Below are 24010 nucleotides of genomic sequence, written 5' to 3' on the forward strand. Positions count from 1 at the left end.
TTTCATTTTTTATGGTTGCACTCTTGGAACTGTCAATTTCTTAATGTATGAATTTTTACTGACTTTTGATCAATTGTTCTGAACAGGTTCTCGAACCAATTTCGTGTTTGCATTTAAATTTTGTGGTAAACTTCAAATTGAATAAAGACACTTTTTCAGGTTAAACCAATATAATTGTGAACATTATTATACCTGAGAAAAAATAGAGGGAGTTAATTATGTAGTTGTAATATTGGAGAGCGTTTGTATATCAATGTTTTATACTTAAAATCAATTTCAATTTTGAAGTGGTTGTACGGTAAGTAAGACGCAGAAGAATAAATGAAAAAAATGAGGTGTATGGAAATTCAGTTTTAGGTCGGTATTCCCGCGCGGAAAAGCGTAGCCGTTGGAGCGATCAAAGAAGAAAGAAAGAAAGAAAGAAAAAGATGTTGAAAGTGTTCGGGCGGCAGAAGGCGTCGCGTTCGTTCAAGGAGTACTACTTGGAGTGGTTCAGTACCCTAAAGAACAACCTCCTCCCCCTCCTTCGCCGCTCCATCGCAGGTGAGTCACCCGCCATCCTCTCCAGCCACGTGGAGATGCTCCACCAGCACTTCCAATCCTACTACCACGCCCTAGACGCCGCCGCCGCCTCAGACCCCACCCAGCTCCTCTCTCAGGACTGGCGTAACTCCCTCGAAAAACCTCTCCTCTGGCTTGCCGACCTCCACCCCTTCCTCTTCACCAACCTCGTCCGCTCCTTCCTCCACCAACAATCCCCCTCCGACACTGACCAAAACAACCCCCGCCGCCACCTCCCCCTCCCCTTCCCCGACCGTCCCTGGCAGGTAGCCCTCGCGTGGAGCAACTCCTCCGACTTCCTCACCGCCTGCATGGACCAGATCGAGTGCCGCCTCCGCCACATCGTCCCCACCCTCTCGGACCGCCTCAAGAGCGCCGAGAGCGCCTTCGTTGAGTGCGTCGTGGGGGACTGGTTCCAGTGCTGGGAGGAGCAGAACATCGCCGGCGCCAAGGTGGCGGTGGGCGCGGACGTTAAGGCGCATTTGGAAGAGGTGGTGAGCGTGGTTCTTTACGCGAACCGCGTGAGAAGGAGCGTTCTTGTGCGCATCATGAGCGCCACCACTGTGTACCAGGCTGCGCTCTTTTTTGAAGGCCTGGCCCAATTCCTCATTGGCTTCAGAGACCACAACCTCCTTAACGCCCTTGAACATCACTGATCCATTCTCCAATCTATCTATTTCTTTCCCCTCTCTTCTCATCATTCTCATTCTCTTCATTCACCTTCTTTTAGGCTTTAATCCATAAAATAGTTACCTTCGCTTAAACTTCCTGCATTTTATACACTTCACCTTTCTATGTCAATGTATTAGGGGGAGAATATTTGTTGATACTGAATCAAACTTTTTCAATTCACAAACTTCTGTTCACATTTTATTAACCAATTCCAAGCATTTCATGTCATTTCTTCCCTTTCTCCATAAGCCGTTTATCTTTTTCGATTCCTTTCAAAATATGTTTAAATTTAAAAGATTGGTTTAGGTATTGATTGTTTGTTAATTCTTATTCAGTAATTGATTGTTTAACCATTTCTCTTTTTTTTTCTTTTAAAAATAGCTGATAAAGAAAGTTGTCCAAATAGATTTTAATATTATATATATATACATGTAAAAAAGAAAATGTTATAATATTTTTAGATTAGTTCTGGAAGGTAAATGTTGTTATTTATATTATTATTGAATCACAAGGTTATATATTAAAGTCATATATAATGATAATCTCTTTCTCTACAATATGTTTTCTTCGTGTAACTTCATGAAAGTGTTGTAAAAATTTAAATTGCTCATACTTTCTATTTTTGAATTGTAAAATTTAAAAATATATTATTGATTCTACATTGAAGAATAAATTTTTAGATTTAAATATGTATTTTGAATTGTGTATCTTAAAAATATATTTTAAATTATATAATTCAAAATATTTTTAGATATCCAAATTATAAATTATGCAATTCAAAATCTACTTTACTTCTTTTTTTTAATACAGAAATGTACAATAGAGAAAGTATTTTTAGATTATGCAATTCATAAATATATTTTAAATTATATAATATAAAATACATTTTAAAATTATATAATTCAGATTACATTTTGAATTCAAGATTTTGTAATATATTATCAACTTCTAAATTAGTTTCCACCATAGACAATTTGAATTTTCCCTACACGTGCAGAAAGAAGTATCAGCAAAAGAAATTGTTATATAAATAAGTCTTCTAATTTCAATTGAAAAAATTGTTTAGATTTAACATGAGCTGATTAACTTTTTAGTGGAATATTATTATGTTCTTTAGTACCACAAAGAATGTAAATAAGTTGAAATTTTAGGTTAAAGAAAGATTGGAATCGAAGTTGTTGGATTTAAACTTATTTGAAAATGCTGAAAAATTAGCAATAAAAATAAAAATAAACTAATCATTTTTATAAAGTTTGAAAATATACAAATGAATCTTAGGGTTAGTGATTTGTTATTGCATAGTAAAATTGATGTTCCAATTGATAGGGAGAGTGGTTTGGTAGTTGGTAGGAAAAGTGACTTTGTTATGATCAACTTTATCAATGTTTTCTTTATGTAAGTATGCTTTATATGAATCTATGCATTCTAATCTCAATCAAACTTAACACAAAACACGAAAAATAATTCCAAAAATTTAATAACCAAAACCCCACGAAGAAGTATATCAATTATGGTCAAATCCATGTTTATTGGAGTCAAAACTTAAGAGAATTGTGTATATAACTTTTTTATATAAAATAATAGAATGAAGAATTTGCTTTATATAAACTATTGTCATTATATTACGTATTTAATATAAAATAAACTTTTAATGTATATCTTTTTAATAGAATACATTATTCATTTTTTTTCTTGATATATATTTTTCAACTTATTGAAATTTAAATATAAGTTTCAATGTATTAAAATTAAACGAAGTGAATAATATATAAAAAAATCATAAATAAAATAATTTAAGGTATTAGATTCACGATAATATTATATTTTTTTATGATATATAGTGATTCATTAGTAACTATTTCTTCTCTTACATTAAAAAATAATCTTTGTTTATATTACAAGAAAATTATTAAAAAATAAATAAATACTTATATTGAATAAATTAAACATTAATTTAAAAAAAACTAATGATAATTAAAATAATTTTTGTTTTAATAAAATTTATAAATTATTTTCTAATTTGATTCTGTAATCAATTATTTTATATTTTAAAACTAAAAATTGATATTTAATTAAATATTAATTTAAATTTTTTAATAATAAGAATTATTTTAGATGTTTATAATTTTTTAAATTTTAAAATAATATCTATTTGAATTAAAGATAATGATTAATTAATTTTTATATTTAAATTTGATTTATATTTAATGGTTTTTATGTTATTAGTAGATTTTGACATAATACTAAAATATTAAATTTCAATCTCAAAATAAGGCAGGACACATAGAATTTATAACATCACTTATTTAATATATGAAATATATTCGAAAAGGAAAAAGAAGGGAGAGAGAGATGATAATAGATAAGTGGCATTGTTCTGTATCTTTTGGGAAATCAGAGACCCAAAACTCATCATTGCCCTTTCTCTCTCTTTCTTTTCACTTTTCAAATTGCAAATGATTTTGTCATAGAAAAGGAAGTAAAATTGAGAATAAAAATGTCAAATAAATATTCTGATGGACCAAATTGCTTGGAGTCACTTTGTATTCTGATTATTGTAAGATTTATTGGGTTTTGGAGGCCACAGATTATGGAACAAATTAGACGATTCCAATTGGTCAAAACCTGTAAAGAACCCGAATCTGTGTTTTGTAGCAGAAATGTCACATACAAAATAAAACACTTTCTGGGGCTTTCTGTTATTAGGGTTTTCCCAACATTAAAAAGGAAAGATTAATCTCCAAGTCCAACCACACACAACGTGGAACTCATCCAAATTCAAGGAATCATCATCATCACCATAAATTCTTCCATTTTAGAGCATCTCAACACTTTGATGCTGTCCTCACCCAAACCCATCACTCAATTATCCTTTCCCACCTCTTCTTACTTACCTTTCATTCAACTATAAGCTTCTTCTTATACTGTGATGTTCATATTTCATAATATAAATAAATGAAAATTTTATTTTACAAGCTAATTATATAAGGTTAAGTTAGTCTTAAAGTTCAATTTTTTAATATGATATCAGAACTATTTAGAATTCTAACGAGAATTTATTAACTTATCATATCATTCGTTATTTCACCGTGATCAGATCATTTATAATATATAATTTTACGTATAAATTGAGAGATCTTATATAAAAAAGTACAAATTGAGAGATCTTAATATAAAAAGATACAAATTGAGAGATCTTAGTATAAAGAGGGGCATTAATAAGAATATTTTATAATATATAACATCATTTTATAAGACATTTTTATAAAGTTGAATTTGACTTATATTAGTATACCATTTATTTAAAAAGTCAATTTTCAATTCACAAAATCTTATAAAACAATAATTTTATACAATTATGTTATTAACTTATATGTTTTCAATTTAAATATTCAACTGAAATTGAAAGAATAATGTTACCACTCTCATGGTTCACACTGTCATATCAAATAAATTTTTTTTAAATGCATTATAAGAATTAAGGGAGTTTATATAAGAATATTGGACTTAATACTAAAAAATTACATTAATACTTTGTGTTTCTCTTGCATACACTTTTTAAAAAATATTATGAATAAGTTTGCAAAAGAAACCTAAATAAAGTAAATGTAAGAATTGGAAAGATTGAAAATAGTGTAGATGGAAATGAAGAATTGTGCGGATGTTATTAAGTGAGAAGTTATTGGTAACCAGCTAAAAAGAAGAAACAACTATCATATTCAAAACAACTTATCTGACGTGAGGAATTGGATTCTACGTTTCATCTTTCCTAACCAAAAACTAGCTATTGGTTGCACACTATCACTACTCATAACTTATAATTTCTAATTCTACTTATGCTCAAATTTCATGAATCACGTGCCAATTAATTAACTGGTAATTGGATAAAAACAATCATATTATTTTAAAATTGAGAAATAAACATGTGTCGGTCAGGTCGATACGATAGCTAAAAAGTCTAACATCCGATCAAGGTCGACCGTCACAACCAAATTCAGTATGTCCAAACAAAAGATTAATAAGACTAATTAGTGATCAAATATTAAATAATATATTCTTAATCATGATAAAAACTCTAATCTAACCCAATAACAAATGATCCATAATAATCATATAAATAGACACATATTTCAAGAATCGAGTACGTCATAATTTAATACTAATAGTACCGAGTACTAAAAAGTCACTTGAGTGTTGGAGTTTCTTTTGCAGATATCATTCGAGCATGGAGTTCACGAAGACGAGAAGTGAGGGAGTGAAATGAGAGCACGAAAACTATTTTAATGAGAAAAGAGAAGAAATAAATCAACCGATCAAGAAATAAAGACAATCGTTCTCTTAATTTCAATTTCATTAGAAAACAGAAGAAAAAGAAAAACTTAAAGAAAAAGTTATAATTAAACTTTCTAACTATTGCTAGATGAATCATTAACCCACTTTTAAACCTTTTAATCATAAATGTGCACTCATATTAACTTTACATTCAAGATATCTGATTCTCAAGACAAAAACAGTGTGTTGAATAGTTGATATATTAAAAGCTATGATTTCCATAAATAAAACATAATTCTCACTGATTGAAGATGTTTCTATCTGAATCAGTAATTAGGTATAACGCTTTAATTGTAAGAAAAGTGCCTTTTCTAAACTAGCAATGAGCGGCATTATTGGAGATTTGTGTCCCACAAAATCATCTTCATAACTAACTCATTTGGTTTAGGAAAATTATCATACACTTGGTGATCAACCACCCCAATTCAACACAATTTGCTTCACAAGTTAACTTCATTTTTATCTTTTAGCGTTATATTTCCCAATTCCTATTGCTTAAAATTCACGCTCACACATGTGTTCTTTTTTCAATTACCTTTTGGCCCCTGGATCTCATCTTCTTTACCAATCAAACTACTTTAATTATTATTTATTCTTCATTAAATTTCTTTCTCTTTCTTATATGTTTCTCAAAGTTTTATATAATCTATTCTATTTTTACTGTATATCCCAAATTTTCAACATCCTCTTTAATTTATTTTTAAACCAAATAAATACTTTGTTAAAGTTGATGTCAAATTATCAATCTCTTACTAATCCAAATTATTAAATTTGCTCGTATTCATCAAACTAAAAAAGTAATCTAAATATGACTAATTTTCAATTTTCTAATCTCTTTTTTCTATATCAATTTCTCGTTTACCATTAACTAATCTCATGGATCACTTCAATAATATTCTCCTCTATAAATAAGAAAAATAAGACTTAACTCAACAAATATAAATTGAATAAAACAATTCAAATTTTTGCAAGATTTTACAAAACAAGCTTGTGAATGAAATGTGATAGTTTTAATATTCACATCATGCAAGTTGATATATAGTTTATTCTCAAGAAGAACATAATATTTGAAGGTAGAATATTCAAGTTGATATATTGATGTTGTTCGAAACCATACATCTCTTCTTTTGTATTTTTGTCTTTCTTTCTTCCTGCTATGTTTACCTTGTTTGCACCACTGTTGCCTGCACAATGCTCTCTTAGTTATACTTATTTATTTAAACCTTCAACCTAATCATTATATGCATGATCCATGAATCCTTTTTATACTTCACTTTTGCAGCATTTTTCATGCTCATATTAAAGGTTTCAAACCTGGCTAATACAAATCTAGAAACGTAGTAGTTGGCTTGCTTTCACAAATAATATTTTATTAAGTGTGAAGATTTTAGCTCATTAATTGAAGGATTAAAACACATTATCCATAATAATATATGTAATGGTATGGATGAAATGACTAACCAGAGTTTCGGCCCACCAGCAGACCGACTGATTCAGGGTCCAGTCCCAATGGGTCGACTGATGGTATAAACCTTACCACACCTAAACATAATCAATAAACTTAATTCGTGGTTAGCAACTAAGTATTACAATCCTAAACACAAACTCACTCCTTAACCTGGTCCACTAAGAAAGGCCCATTACAGGTAATATAAATAGCACATATTTCAAGGAGCAGGTACGTCATTAATTACTATACACTCCTGAGTGTCCCCAATCCCCTCCTTTAGCTGACTTGAGCGTTAGAATGTTTTTTGCAGGTACCCTTATTCGGCATCCATCCTAAATCGTGCGACCGAGACCTAGTAGGAAGGAAGAAGGAGGAAGACGAAGTCAGTCAATAATTCTCTAGGTTCCCTAGCAGGAACATATATTATAAGGATGGAAATTAAAAAAATAAGTTTTAAAAAAAATTACATGGACTACTTTAAAAAAAAAAAAAAAAACAAAAGTTATATAATTCAAATTATATTCAAAGCATATTTATGATCATTTTCACTGGTTCTTCTTCTCTTTTTGGTTTTGGTTGTTGGCGTGGTCTTTGGTTGATCTCCTAAAACAGTGTTATGGGATTAATTTGTGAAGTTAAGATGAGGATTAGGTAAAGTTATGATTAGTGATGTTCAAAAGAGTAACTATCACACAAGAGGCTAATTCAAAGACAGTAATTAGTGAAGCACTTTAATATGCAGGGCATCACAATGTACTATTTTTAATCATTTTTTGGAGTAATGTAAAGTACTTGGAGCTTACGTAAAAGCAGATAAAAGAAAATGTACTCGTTTTGATTGTCCAACTATAACTGAAAACTCCAACTTAAATTTTGATTGAGATGTATACCTATAACATTTATTTATTTAATTTTATAGATCATCCTTTTTAAAATATAACATAAATCAATTAATGCAAATTTGAATATTGGAGCAAAAGCTATTTTGATAAATTAGCAAGTTTTTTCGTAGGTAGTTTCAAAATACCTCTCTTCATTTATTATTCTTATACAGTAATCCAAAATGTTCCAGAACCCTAAAATATATATATATATATATATATAAATTCAATAAAACAATAAATATGTACAATTTTAGTCTTCCATACTTTAATTTAGTTAAATGTCGTTACTACTTGAAACTTTATCATAAATAAAAAATAATTAGTTATTATATTAATTAAATTAAATATTTTTTTTATAAATTAAAATCTTATTAATATTTAAAGTAGCTTTTTATTATTAATAAAAAAATTATAAATTAATTTTTAAATTAGTAGGTAATTTATCGAGATTTTAATTATCATAATAGAATAATTATAGACATCTTATATCTGGGATCTTTCTGTTCTTCAATCTCTTATTTTGGCTGAATATTGTGTTCGTATTTTTCTTTTGCTTCTAGAATACTAGGGTTCGTTGTTCGTTAATCACCCATTCAATCGTTAATATGTTAATTTTGTTTTCTTAAATTAGTTTGTTAATTTTGTTTTCTTAAATTAGTTTGTTAATTTAGTAAAATATATTAGACAAGATGCTGTGTTTTATTTGTTAAAAAATATAAAAGATAATTAAAAAATATTTTCTATTTATTTAATTTTAAAAATGACCATGAGACAAATCTTACTACAACTTGAAATGTCTTTGAATGAATTGTTGAGAAAGATATCTCGCTAAGTGGACGGTGGTGTATAGTATTGGTATAAGTATTTAAGATTCACGTACAACAAACTCTCTAAAACTAAGTAAATAAGATATAAAAAATAATAATATGAGATTGAGTGAATGTGAAAATATATTATGATATTTTCTTTGGAGCATCAAGTAACCATAAATAAAAGAAAAAAATAAAGATATTTTGATGTATTCAGTTGTTTTCTTGTTGCATTTATATCTGGGTAGTTGAAATTCAGAATTGGTTAGCGAAAAACTTTAGTTACACATCTCTAAAATACTCAAATGTTATTTATCTTCCAATGAACTCAAGAATGAGTAGGAACATAAGTGGCCTAAACTTTGTAAGCCGACCATTTTTGTATTTAAGCAAGTGAACGATTATATCACTACAAGAAAATTATGAAATAAAAATCAACTTTAGAGACAAAAAATAATTAGTTGTTTTAGTGACTAAATTAGAGATTATTTTATAAACTAAAAAAAAGGTTTTTAAATTAATTTCTATTATTGTTAAATAGTTTCTAAATCAGTATCTAATTAGTTACAAGGTTTTAACTACCAATTATTTAGATTCTAAATTTAGTAGCAAAAAACTTGGTAGCTAATTAGATACTAATTTAAAAACCATTCAACAATAATATAAACTATTTTAGAAACCAAAAAATTTTTTAGTCTCTAAAATGATATTTAATTTAGTCACTATAACAACTAATTATTTTTTGCCTCTAAATTTAGTTTCTATTTCGTGATTTTCTTGTAGTGTATCTCCCTTTTACGGGTGATAAGTATTTTGTTTGAGTTTAAATTTGTATAAGATTAAACTTCAATGAACAAGCTTTATCCATCCCAACTCAAATTTGTGTGTTTGGTTGTAAAGAATTTATTTAGTTGAATGTAATATTAATGACAAATTATTTGAATTTATAAATAATCATTCTAGAATGTCATTAATGCTTTTAATAAGAAGTTTTGTAAATATATAAAGGAAATGACTTTAGGTTGTTATTATTTTTTCTTTCACAACATGTCATTAAAGATGTGATATTTGGAAAGGGTGTTATGTTACACTAAAAAAAATTAATGCTTCTTTGGATAGAGTTTTTCTACCTCTTTTTTAATGTTTGGTATTTTGTTTATGAGAATGTAGGCAACAGCTCATACTTCTTCTCTTTTAGTTTGTGTCTTTTTTTATCAACTATTCATTCATTCTAGTAATTAGGTGTGTTATCTTTTCTATTATGTTTTTTTTTTAGTTTTTCTAACATTTCTCATGATGGGAGTCCTCTTGTAAAGAGTCGAGTTGCCAACATTGGGGAGAAATCGTCCAGGAAGAGTCAGTTATATGAACGATTTACTTTATCTTTTCCTTACTAGTGACATAATTATCATAAAGACTTCTTTGATAGTAGATATTAATTCTTTCGATTCTATAATTCATAGTTAGGGAGGAAGAAAGGGAAAGTCTTCCAAGAAGGTAATAGTTAAGTAAGGTTTAGTAATTTCAAGTAAAAATTTGAAAGATATATTTTGCATAATCACTGTATCAGTATCAGACGAACTTATTATCTTTAAAATATTATATGGTCTATCAAGCTAAGCTTATCAAGAATTACTAATTTCAAATTGTTATAATTTTTAAATTTAATAATTATTAAGCTATAACTTTTTACTTAATGATAAATGTTCTATCAAATACTATTATCATATAAGATTGGAATATTGATGTCATAAATGTTGTAGTGTTCAAATTGATTTCTTATCCATAACAGTCAACAACTAACAACTAATTTGATATTTTATATTGAAATTAGTTTTATATTGACATTAATTATTAATACTAATTTTTATAAAAAAATCATATTATTTTATAATCTTAATTTTTTTTTGTTAATTGATTGATAAATTATTTTTTAAAATTTATTAAATATTTTTGAAAAATAATACAAAAATGAAAGAAAAGAAAAACCTGCATAGAGAAAGTCTATTGAGGCATTTTATTCATTTATTTATTTATTTATTTTGGATTTATTGATGAAGAAAGTTTGAGAAGATGAAGGAGTTTTATTTGATAAGTGTATTTGGTTGACCTAATATAAGAAGACACTTCATCATAACATGTAATTAAGGAAGAATGACTTTGACCGAAAGTTTATCCTTAAGAATCAAATATCCGTTTATTTCTAACTTTTTCTTCTTGAAGAAAAGTATTTAAACTTAGTTGAAATGTATTTATATAACGTAAGTTGTAAAAAATGACTGTATATTATAATTTTAGTAATATTATAATAATTATCTTAATAAACAAAAAATCACTCCATTTTGAATTGAAATAAGAGGGAAAAAATAAATTAGAAAGAAAATAAGAAATGGATAAAAAAATAGAAAAAAATAGGTGTATCTTTGACAATTGAACTCTTTAGGGAAAAAAATTTAAATAAATGATTATATTATTTCTTTAAAAAATAAATAAAAATTTATTATGTTTTGGAATTTATAAATTCTTTTTTTAATGTTATAAAACTTACATTGATTAAAAATAAGACCATGATATATAAAAAGTATAAAATTTATTTTATAAGATGATATTATAAATTAATTTAAAAGTTTACTTTTTAATTTTTAACTATGAATACTGGAAAATGTTTTATAATCGATTTCATTTTAAGTTTTTGTTAATAATAATTACTGAGCTACAAAATGTACTTCTAGAAACATGGTAAGCCATGAACTACTTTTCAAATACATGAAAAGATATCACTCCAACAAAATGGATGGATATATCAAAAAAATTCCGAAAGATTCGAGAAAGGCCATGAGACTAATTAGGCTTCACATAAGTTACTTTTCTTTATTCCCTTTCTTAACAAACATGTCACATCAATTCTTTTATTAATTGACTTTTGTTATTTATTTTTCATTTTCATCTTACCTTCTACTAGTATTTGGTTTATAACACTGAAGTCCTAATTGTAAATTTTTGTAAGAACTAATTTTTGCATGCTAATTTAAATTTTAAAAAGACATAGAAACCACTCATTTTAAATGATATAACTTTTTTTTTATAAAAGTTTTTAGGTTTATACAACTTGACATCTCAGCTAGACTGACACCTCAAGTAACAACAATCATCTGTCATCACATGAAAAAAGTATTATTAAAAAAATAAAAAAAATACCAAAATATGGGGAATTAGACCAAAACTTACATGTTAACAAAAACGATACATAGGTATACTATACCTATTGATAAAAAATTCTAAAAACAGAATAGATGAAAGTCTATTATACCAATGGAATGATTATTTATGAATGAACCTAAAAGATAAAACTTTTAATCACCACTGTACTAAAACTCTTCAAGGTGTTATCTCTAGCCTATCATAAGGGTCAATTTAAATTACCTTTAAAATAATAAATATCTACACTGAAATTTTAAAAGATAAGGTGTGAAATTAATGAATTATAAATAACTAAAAATAACATTTAGCCCACTAAAGTTAATCGACTTAAACTTTTTTTTTAAAGAAAAAAAGATGAGAAAAAAAAAATAAAACAAGAAAATTAATGCAGGAAAAAAGTGTTATGGAAAAATGGCAGATCTGTGACATTCAAATCCTAAAGAGATATCTAACGAAACTCCAAACAATGTAAGGTGTTGAAGAGACCTAACAGTTCCAAAGAACACGTGAGACTAACAAATAAATGTGCGTTGGGAGACACATTGGATAGGACTCTCATAAATTTCAATGTCTTAAACTTGTCGCTACCTCAAATCTTCTAAACATTTTTTTTTCTCATGATGGTTGAATAATATCTATAATTTCTCTAATTTTCTTTAATTATAATATTATATAATTTATAGTATTTATATATTTTTCTCACTAGTATCATTTTAATGTTATTTAGAATATCTCTATCATACATGATCCTTTTATAAAGGAATTTCACTGAAACATAATATAATGTAGTAGAGATTTTAAAATTAAGAGTTGAATCATGTATTGAGTTCTTCAAAGATTTTACTATTTTATAAGACTATAATATAGTACTTGAGGTATTTTATTTATTTATTTTCCTTACTTAATTATTCTTCTTCCTAACTAATGAAACCTTTATATTTATAACGTAATTAACCATATCATATTATCACTTCAATTAATTGTTTATTATCATTAACTAGACAAATATTGTGTATTTAATTTTTTTTATTTTAACCACAAAATAAATCAAAGTTTTCATTTTCTTGATGCTTCTTTTGAATTCCTGCGTGCAAGCTTCATTGTGGGCTTTCAAAATCACTGTAATAACTTGAGATTGCAGAAACCAAAATAATTTTGGATCAACTGAAGTTGAAAAACAAAAAATAACATATAAAAGAAAAACAATTAATTAATCAAGCTCTTATTTCTTCTCATCTAGTTTGAGTTTATCTTTATCTTTAATTTTTTTTCTTCTCATATCGCTAATGGTTTTGGGATCAAAGAGTATGATGGAGTTTAGGCTAAGATGAGATTCACCTGATGATAAATGCAAAAGAATAATAGTTTCACGGATAGTACTTATAATTGATGTGCAACAGGATAAAATGAACATCTAATAGTTCCCCGTGTGAATGTAGGTTATAGTTGACGACCAAACCACGTTAAATCTTGTGTTGTTATTTTTCTACAGTTGATTTGTGATTGTGTGTTGCTTCTACTTGCGTTTTTTCCCATAAAAAACACCCTTAACATTAATTTTAAAAAATTAAAAAATAATTTTATTTTTAAGTGATTCCAATAAAATAATAAAATACTCATTCTCAAAATTTTAAAATAATAAAATAAAATATATTAAAAAAAAATTAAAAAAAATTTGAACACTAAAATGTTAAAAAACCAAAAAACCGATATTTTATATATAGATATAGTAATAAATTGATAATGTTAAAAGTTCATTTTGCCCTCTCTTTCCAGATAATAATTGCTGAGTCATCTCTGTGACCTTGTGTGCTAATTTGATTTACAGTTCAAATACCAGGTTCCTTTTTTCCAACTCCTTATTCTGGTTTACAAATTTTAAGGAACGCTCACAGAAAAACATCATCAGACTTTGACCATCATGTCTGTTGCAAACTGTGCCTCTGTATGACACCCAATATAACTTTTCCAGAAGAAAAAAAAAACTAAGAAAGAAGTTTCTATAGGAAAAACTCAAAAATCTTATTATTTCAATTATATATTTGGATGATTTCATTTTGTATATCTCATTGTTTACGTCTTTTGAGGATTGTAACAGGTGTTGTATGTTTTTCTATTTAATGGTCAATTTTGCATATTTTTCAGTTTTTATTAATCTGATATTTTGAAAGTTTAAAATTAAAATAAGTTACTGTTTTTTTAGTTGTAGTCTTATTTTAGAAGGAGAGAACATTATTTTTTTATTAAATAATCATGAGAATCCACAAATAAGTTAAGGACATTAACTGTATTTTCCAATATTATTTTCGATAAATATTTTTCAATCTCTATAACGATGAAATGGAATGGTTAGAATCATGTATTGATTGCATTGGTTTTAAATATTTAAAAACTAAATGCAGTTGTGTAAAAAAACATAACTAATTGCTAATACTAAAAAAAAAAAACTATAACTCCACTAGTAACATAAAACATTTTAATGGTTTGTAAAAAAAAACCATTTATGTGATGATGGATAAAGGTCTAACTAATTATTAAAAATAATGTTTTTAATTTTTATACGTTACTTAAGATAATTACTGGTTAACTTAAAAAAAACGCGTACTTTTTATGTAATTGAACCTTTGTTTCTCTTGTGGGTGTGATGTTAATTATAGAGATGTTTTCATTCTTATACAATTTTGATTGATGATTATTGAAGTGATAGGATTTAAGTAAGAGATGGAAGAAATTAATTAAAATTTATAAAAAAAGTAACTATATATTATAGCTGATAAATAAAATAATTATTTGAATAAAATTAAAAATATTTATTAAGATTTTAAAACACTAATTATGAGAATATATTAAAAAGCATGATTAATTACAGTTAAAAAAAAATCTTTAACTATGTAGTGAAAAACTAATTCAATAATAAATTAGACTTCTATACAAGCAAGTTATTAAATAGAAACCGATTTATAAAAAAAAAAAATTAATTAGTTGTTACATTAACTAAATTACTTAATTGATATATAGTTTCTAAATTTGTATCTAATTAATTACTAAATTTAGAAAAGTAATTAGTAGTTAAAATCTTGATAACTAATTAGATACCAATTTTAAAACTATTTATCTAGAAACTAGTTTAGCAACAATTTTTTTTAATCTCTAAAATATTATCTAATCAATACAGTAATTATTTTTTGTCTCTAAAATTAATTTTTATTTAATAATTTTCTTGTAATAAATGTTAAAAAAATAAATGGCAGGGAAGACATTTGAATTTTGTATATATACCAAATAATTGAAATCATATTAAATGAAACATAATTATTAGTGTATAGTCATATAAAGCAAGTGGAAATAAAGATGTGTTTTTGTTAATTATTTAAGGTAATAATAATTAATTATAATAAAAATAAAAATAGTTACTAAAATAAAAACTTAAAAAAATAGTCCTACAGTAATAAATATTAAATTAAAAAAAGTATATAAGTAGAACATTTATAGAAAATAATGTTATTTTCAAAGGTTAGTATAAATTATATATACACACCTATTTTTGTTCAAATTTACTTTTATCTTTCACTACTTTTTATATTCTTTCCTCTACACATCTGACTCTCAATTTATTTTCCTATAAACTTAATTAGCCCATTTATTTGCTGATGAAAAAGTGGAAAAAGTAAAAAAAATTATATAGACTTAGTAGAAAACTAAAATAAATAAAAAAATTGATTTATTATTAACAATCATATATATTATTTTTAATTATTTATTATTCTTATAATAACATAGACAGACACTGATGGTTTCACCACCTCTGTGGGACCCTCTGTGACATGTCAATGCCCAAACAAATGGATCTTGATTGCCACTATGCACAGTTTTAAAATAATTATTGTAAAATTATATAATTATTTTCATGTGAAATTTTATACACTTGCTCTTCAATTTTATTCAGTATGTAAAGAAGTAAAAATTTTAAGCAAAATAAAGTGCACTAAGTACTGCTTTTAAACAATAATTTAAAAAAAATGTTGTTCAATTTTGTCGAAGAAAGATTCACAAATCGATTTAATAGTAAATAAAACCTAGGAGAAATTCACATAAACATGATATCATCTTCAATCTATAATTTGTAAGACAATAAATTAATGAATTTTTTATATTATTTAATTTTCCAGTTTTATTTATTTATTTATGTTCAATATAATAACTGAATTAAGTGAGGAGAAGGAACAAAGAAAAACAAACAACATGGAAATAATAATAAATTTCTCAAATCTCAAATGTGCACAAAAAGTTAAAACAGATGTGTTTCTAACATATAACTGTTATAAAAAAAACTATGTTGGTAGTTGTTTTAATTCTATAATGGCTTATTAGTAAAAAATAAAATAATTTTGTAAACACTTTAGAAAAAAAAATCAGTTGCTACAGTGACTAAATTAAAGACTAAAAAATTATTGATTTCTAAATTAGTTTTTATTATTGATTAATAATTTTTAAATTAGTATCTAATTAGCTATTAATGTTTTAACTACCAATTACTTATATTCTAAATTTGGTAGTAAAAACTTTGATAACTAATTAGATACCAATTTAGAAACTATTTATCAATAATAAAAACTAATTTAGAAATCAATAATTTTTTTAGTTCCTAATTTAGTTATTGTAGTAGCTAATTATCTTAAATTTATTTCTATTGAATGATTTTCTATTTATTATTTTAATTTCTATAAGAATTGATTGCATGCTTAGTTGTTCAATTTCTAATATTGATTAGTAATAATTATTTATTCCCGTAATATACTAATATAAAGTTTAGTAATACATTTAATATCTATTGTTCCTTAAAAACACATTAAATTTTTAATAAGTTATTGAATTAAAATTGTTTAATTTTAAAATAGAAAAATTAATTACAGTATTACATATAAAGATAAAAAAAATTCATTTAAGTTTAAAGTTAATTTATTTTTCATAGTTTTAGTTGTCATGATGACACGAATCCTTGTTTCATTCATAGTGAAAGAGAAGGATGAGATGTATTTGATAAGAGATCTTGAAATTTATATATAACAAAAGTGGTTTTCCGACACAATGAATTTGTTTCCATACCTACCAATCCACCATCATCCTCCTATTTCTTGCATTTCATCTAACCCTCTAATATATTTAAGATCTAAAGACTTTTGAGATAAGATTATTAAATAGAAGTTAAAAGATAAGTTTTCTAAGAGAACAAGTGTAACTATGTGTGTGTAGATAAAATGAATCAGTAAATTTTAAACACAAATTTGCTAGTGAAATGATAGCTTTTGGCTCATTACAGACACGTATGTAACACCTTTGAAAAGGTACTTAGAAAATTCTTAGCATGTTGTACTGCTTAATAATATAAAACCTGTTTTTTTCCCCCCTTTTTTTTGTCATGTTGAAGTGGACGACACTGCATAAAGTTTTAAATAGAAGAATCCATGCAAATTGCAAAAGGCTCAAATCAAAACATGGTGGCACTAGTCAGATACTATGGGCACCACAGAAAAACTACAATACCATTTCTGACAGATGCAGGCTACAACACATTAGCGTAATAATTACTTTAAAAAGATTAGTACACAGTAATATTATCAGATAAATAATAAATTATGCATGGCTGGAGTTAATAAAAATAATAAATGAAATAAAAAAAAAGTAGAGTGGTTTGTGAAAACAACAACTAAACCACTGCAAGGTTAGCTGTATTAATGGACTGTTTCTCTCACGGAAACAGAGGCACTGATTTTTACCTTTAATCTTAACATTTCCAACACCAGCACACACTGTGTTTGCTTTACCATGATGTGCATTTTATTTTCCTCTTAATTATTTTATTTTGCTAAGATTATCATCATTTTCTTATTATTCTTATAACCCTTTCTCATTTTTTAACTATAAAAGGGGTTTCTCAACCCTCCACTCTTCACCCTTCATTTCATTTGCTAAATTGAGATATTCTCATTTCTTCTCTTTTGTTTCTTTTCCTCACTTGTCTCATTCCATTTTCTCTGTTCATTCCTCTGGGTGTTGCCATTTCACATTCAAGGTGAGTGAATTCCATTACAATGTCAAACTCATTTTTTTTTTTATCATTATTGTTTACATGACAAAATATCTACCTCACCCCCACATGCAATATCTACACCTTATCCCCTCCACCCTATCCAATTGTCCATTACTCTTTCTTTCTCAGTGCTATTTCTCTGTGATCTGATCACATGCAGTGGTAATGCTGAACACTGCTTAAATGTAAACAAAAAATTGGGGTGGACCAGATTTTTATTAACCATTGGTGCAGCAAAAAGTAACAATAGGGTCTAGGTAATAGTGTATGTATTGACACGAAGTTATTACTTCATATCCACACAACATGCACCCACCTCTCTGTTCACCACAGAGAAAATCAAAGGGAATAAAACTATCAAAATAAAGAGTACAGTTCAAATTTTCACCCAGAAGAACAGAACATAAGTACATTATGTAGATAAGCTTGAATCAGTGATGGATAAAAGTACAATAATATTTTCCTTTCAGTAACTGAAATCTACATTATTCAGTCATGTGAGGATAAAAAGATGGTACTAGTTTAGGATAGTCCAAAGCATTGAAGCTACGTGTAGAATATAGTTTATATACTTGTTGCATTTACACATCTGTCCTTGGTAGAGAGAGAAAGTCTTTGACCTTTATCGAATTTGTTGAAAATTGTTTCCATTTTTATTTTGTACGTCTCTCTTTGTGTTTGGCGCTCATTGCCTATAAATTAACACCTCCATCTCGTTTATCATTCATTCATTTCGTCTTCTCCTTCCCCCCTTATTTTTTTTGCGTTTATTCTATTTCCATAGGTATTCTTTTCCTCTGTTTCTATTACTTCTTTTTCTTGTTTTTGTTATTCTGTTCATCTTCGTTCCTTCATTACCTTCCTCTTTTGGCTGTTCCACACTGCCATGTTAGCTTTCACTGTGAAAGATCTAGCATGGTGACGTGTTTCAACCTTTGGATCAGAGTCTGTAACATGATCCTGGGTGTCTAGTACTTTCTGTTTTTTCAAAGAACATGTTGTTGAGTTTGCTGGTTCTGTTCTGGGGTGCTGTCTATCATGAGCTTTGGCTCAGTTTCTTAGGAATTTCCATTCTCAAGCTTGGTTTTTCTTGTACGACAGTTCAGTTCAGTTGTTTTGTAGGATTCTCTTTTTAATTATATTAAATCATTAACAGATGAAAATAGAAATTAAATAAAAAAATTGTCTGCAGACTGGCCTTTAACTAAGATCTTCTTTGTTCTGCGATGATTAATTTAATGTTTAAATTTTAAAGTTCAAACACTTAGTTTAAACGAGGTGCAGGATCTGTGCTGTGATTAATGTTTTTTGGACCCGAGGTTGGGGAGGGAGGGTACCTGGTTGGACTTGAAATCCAATACACTCTTCTAGAAGAAGAAAGAATTCCACATTGTTTTTGGTTTTTGACTTTTGGCGACTAACCTTATCCTTTTTATGGTGGCTTGTTGCATACAATTCTAATAAGTTTCTTTATGCTTTTTTTTTGTTATTGTTGCAGTGAAGTCTTGTCCCTGAAGATGGCACATCATCCTTTGACCCACTCTCACTCTTTCCGGGAGAGGATTGATGAAACTCTCTCTGGTAACAGGAATGAAATTTTGGCCCTTCTGTCAAGGTAGCTCATCCAAAAATAAAAATGAAAACAAAAAGCTTGTCTATGAATAATTAGCTTTAGTGCAAGGATGTAGAATAACACTAACAATCTTGTTGTAATAAAAGGCTTGAAGGCAAGGGCAAGGGAATCCTGCAACACCACCAGATCATTGCAGAGCTTGAAGAAATCCCTGAGGAGCACAGGAAGAAGCTACAAGATGGGGCCTTTGGAGAAGTTTTGAGATCTACACAGGTAACTTCTTCCCTTTTGATGTTTTCTTCATCTGGGCTGATATATTGTAGATATGCTTTGGGCGTTTTTGTCGCAAGTTCTTTTTTTTCTTTTCATTTTATCGTTTTTTGTTTTGTTTAGGAAGCCATAGTGCTGCCACCTTTTGTTGCTCTGGCTGTTCGACCAAGGCCTGGTGTTTGGGAGTATCTGCGTGTGAATGCGCACGTGCTTGCTGTTGATGAGCTACGTCCTGCTGAGTATCTGCGTTTCAAGGAGGAGCTTGTTGAGGGAAGGTAAGGTTCAGAGTTTTTTCGTCCTCACTCTGTTGTTGATCATGTCAAGACAATTTAACAGTTTCTCTCACTCTTGATGCAGTTCTAATGGCAACTTTGTGCTTGAGTTGGACTTCGAACCATTTAATGCGTCTTTCCCTCGTCCAACTCTGAACAAGTCCATTGGGAATGGCGTGGAGTTCCTCAACCGCCATCTTTCAGCCAAACTCTTCCATGACAAGGAGAGCATGCAGCCACTGCTTGAATTCCTCAGGCTTCACAGTTATAAGGGCACGGTATACTTCTTTTTAAGTGTATTTGGGAGTTTTCATAGTAGTGTTTATTCGATCTGCATTGGTTACTAGTTGGATATCCAGCAGTGTTTTCTCATCCATGTTTTAGTTTAGACTTGGGACATGTGAAAATCTAATGATGAAAGTAACTTTTCCATATAAAAGACGATATGCATTGATCATTCTTTTACAATAATGAAAAATGTTTTGTTTTTTGTTTCAGACTATGATGCTGAATGACAAAGTTCAGAACCTGAATTCTCTCCAACATGTTTTGAGAAAAGCAGAAGAGTATCTAACTTCTGTTGCTCCTGCAACGCCCTACTCAGAATTTGAAAACAGATTCCGGGAGATTGGTTTGGAGAGGGGGTGGGGTGACACCGCCGAGCGTGTCCTCGAGATGATCCAGCTTCTCTTGGATCTTCTGGAGGCACCTGACCCTTTCACCCTTGAGACATTCCTTGGAAGAGTCCCTATGGTCTTCAATGTTGTTATCCTTTCTCCCCATGGTTACTTTGCCCAAGATAATGTCTTGGGATACCCTGACACTGGTGGACAGGTTAGTTGAATTGAGATAACGTTTTACTAATTTTCATACTATTAAGGTTGTGTGACATGCTTTAACTTGTTCATTCTCTAATCCAGGTTGTTTACATCTTGGATCAAGTTCGTGCCTTGGAGAATGAGATGCTCAACCGCATCAAGAAACAAGGCTTGGATATCACTCCTCGTATTCTCATTGTATGTCCTAGTGGTGTTGTTAAGACAAGTTAACTTATGGAAATTTCTCTAACTTGAGCATGTGATTTCTGTTTAATGCAGATCACTCGTCTTCTCCCTGATGCAGTAGGAACTACCTGTGGCCTACGTCTAGAGAGGGTATATGATACTGAATATTGTGACATTCTCCGAATTCCTTTCAGAACAGAGGAGGGAATTGTTCGCAAATGGATCTCAAGATTCGAAGTCTGGCCATACCTAGAGACTTATGCTGAGGTGAATGTTAACTTTTACTTAAAACTGTAACACGGTTCAATGCTTTTGATGTTTCACTTTAAAGTAACTTCCAATCCAACTATATTTCTTGTCAATATTAGGATGTTGCTGTTGAACTTGGTAAGGAGTTGCAAGCCAAGCCAGATCTTATTGTTGGAAACTACAGTGATGGAAACATTGTTGCCTCTTTGTTAGCACATAAATTAGGAGTAACTCAGGTTTGGACACCTACTTTCTAGTTAATGTTGGCACAACCTTTTTCTTTACACTTTACCTGATTAAGCTTCTTCCTTAATCTAATGATAAATGCAGTGTACCATTGCTCATGCTCTAGAAAAGACCAAATACCCTGAGTCTGACATTTACTGGAAAAAGTTTGAAGAGAAATATCACTTTTCATGCCAATTTACTGCTGATCTTTTTGCAATGAACCACACAGACTTTATCATCACTAGCACCTTCCAAGAGATTGCTGGGAGGTGAGCTATCTTTTCCTTTTATTTACTATACTTTAAATGCACTATTGTATTTATTGATTAGCTGACTGAAATTAATTATTGCATCTGTATTTTTTTCTTTTTTCTTCTGCAGCAAGGATACTGTTGGACAGTACGAGAGTCACACTGCCTTCACCCTTCCTGGTCTTTACCGAGTTGTTCATGGTATTGATGTCTTTGATCCAAAGTTCAACATTGTCTCTCCAGGAGCTGATATGGGCATATACTTCCCATACACCGAAACTGAGCGTAGGTTAACAAATTTCCACGCTGAGATTGAAGAGCTTCTTTACAGCTCAGTGGAGAATGAGGAACACATGTAAGTGTAATCTTGTCATAGAGCATTTTTTCAAGGAAAACATTGTTTAGTACAAAAGCTATTCTCCATTACAACAACAAAAACAAGAACCTTATCCGGTTAGATGACATTGACTACATACATAACATGGATCAACACATTATTGTCAGTTAAAGACCAAATCCTTAGAGAAACTATATGATTTTTCTCTCTTAAAACAACTCTTCTTTATCATCTCCCAATTGGTTAGAAAGTAATTTTCGCCATTGTTTAACAGATGTGTCTTGAAGGACCGCAACAAGCCAATCATCTTCACCATGGCAAGACTTGACCGTGTGAAGAACATCACAGGACTTGTTGAATGGTACGGCAAGAACGCTCGCCTCCGCGAGTTGGTGAACCTTGTTGTTGTTGCTGGAGACAGGAGGAAGGAGTCCAAGGACTTGGAAGAGAAGGCTGAGATGAAGAAGATGTATGGCCTCATTGAGACCTACAAGTTGAATGGCCAATTCAGATGGATCTCCTCTCAGATGAACAGAGTTAGAAATGGAGAGCTCTACCGTGTGATTTGTGACACAAAGGGTGCCTTTGTGCAGCCTGCAGTTTATGAAGCTTTTGGGTTGACTGTGGTTGAAGCCATGACTTGTGGATTGCCAACATTTGCCACATTCAATGGTGGTCCTGCTGAGATCATTGTGGATGGAAAATCTGGATACCACATTGACCCCTACCATGGCGACCGTGCTGCTGAGATCCTTGTTGACTTCTTTGAGAAGAGCAAAGCAGATCCATCTCACTGGGACAAAATCTCCCAGGGAGGACTCAAGCGTATTCAGGAGAAGTATGCACATTGCACTAAACAATAGTCATATACATGATGAACAAGAGTATAAATCAATGCTCATAGATAGAGCCTATATCATGTTACTGCATTGATTTCACATGATATGCTCTCTGGTTTTATACTATTTTCATCAAAACATTCATTTTGTCACCAAAATTTTCACCAAAATCAATGCTTTTTTCTTCCTTTGCTCCACAGGTACACATGGCAGATCTACTCTGACAGACTCCTGACACTCACGGGTGTCTATGGCTTCTGGAAGCATGTGACCAACCTTGAACGCCGTGAGAGCAAACGTTACCTGGAGATGTTCTATGCTCTCAAGTACCGCAAATTGGTATATTTCTTCTCTCATTACACTATTAATCCAATGGTTTCACTGATGAAAAGCTTTCTGCAACTCTTTCCTTCCCAACTCTGTTACCCACTAACGCATTATGTCATTCTTGTGCTCTCAGGCTGAGTCTGTTCCCCTTGCCATTGAAGAGTAAAACCATTGTTGAAGGGAAAATCGAACGGCTTTTTGGTCTCATGCAGCTTTCACAAATAAGGCCATTGATTTTGATTGTGATCAACTTTTGGATTTAAAGAGTCTAAAAAGAGTGTCTTTGTTTTTATGTCTTGCTTAGGTTTTGGCTCAGAAGAAAAGATAAAAGAAAAGATGTCATTTTTATTCTTTATTGTCTTTGCAATATTGAATATGATTGAAATATTTGAATTTTGGGTGTTCAACCCCATCAATCAACTTAAAGATGTCCCTTCTGCAATTCAATTTCACTGCTTATTGATCTACAGTTCCCCCCTCAACATCACTTCATCATTTTCTTGTTCTGGTTTTTTGAAGAGTCTCACCATTCTTGAACTTTAACATGTAAGATGTTTGAATGGAAACTAAATAAAAAATTAATGTACTTGTTCTAATTTGGACTACCAACTTAATTAACTTTTTAATTTGAGAAGATATTAGCTTCAGAATTCTTTTATA

At 29.3% G+C, this 24010-nt stretch overlaps 2 protein-coding genes across 4 annotated transcripts; both read left to right on the plus strand.

Moving 5' to 3' along the window:
- Positions 1–296: 296 nt before the first annotated feature.
- INP1 (transcription factor) lies at positions 297–1417 on the plus strand. The gene has a single exon (XM_068628282.2). The coding sequence runs from the start codon at positions 429–431 to the stop codon at positions 1215–1217; it is 789 nt and encodes a 262-aa protein (XP_068484383.2). The 5' UTR covers positions 297–428; the 3' UTR covers positions 1218–1417.
- Positions 1418–17671: 16254 nt separating this feature from the next.
- On the plus strand, positions 17672–23770 carry LOC137821426 (sucrose synthase). 3 transcript variants are annotated; one of them, XM_068626015.2, is made up of 14 exons: positions 17672–17982; positions 19499–19615; positions 19720–19846; positions 19967–20118; positions 20201–20393; positions 20614–20949; positions 21036–21131; positions 21213–21386; positions 21488–21604; positions 21699–21865; positions 21978–22202; positions 22459–23022; positions 23224–23362; positions 23484–23770. In XM_068626015.2, the coding sequence occupies exons 2-14, from the start codon at positions 19518–19520 to the stop codon at positions 23514–23516; spliced, it is 2421 nt and encodes an 806-aa protein (XP_068482116.1). In that variant the 5' UTR covers positions 17672–17982; positions 19499–19517; the 3' UTR covers positions 23517–23770. The 3 variants fall into 3 exon arrangements, with proteins under 3 accessions (XP_068482116.1, XP_068482115.1, XP_068482117.1); XM_068626014.2 differs by lacking the exon at positions 17672–17982 and adding an exon at positions 18535–18784; XM_068626016.2 differs by lacking the exon at positions 17672–17982 and adding an exon at positions 18727–19092.
- The last annotated feature ends 240 nt before the right edge of the window (positions 23771–24010 follow it).

The sequence above is a fragment of the Phaseolus vulgaris genome, chromosome 9 (genome assembly GCF_051622355.1).
Source record: "Phaseolus vulgaris cultivar YP4 chromosome 9, ASM5162235v1, whole genome shotgun sequence".
NCBI classification, from domain to species: domain Eukaryota; kingdom Viridiplantae; phylum Streptophyta; class Magnoliopsida; order Fabales; family Fabaceae; genus Phaseolus; species Phaseolus vulgaris.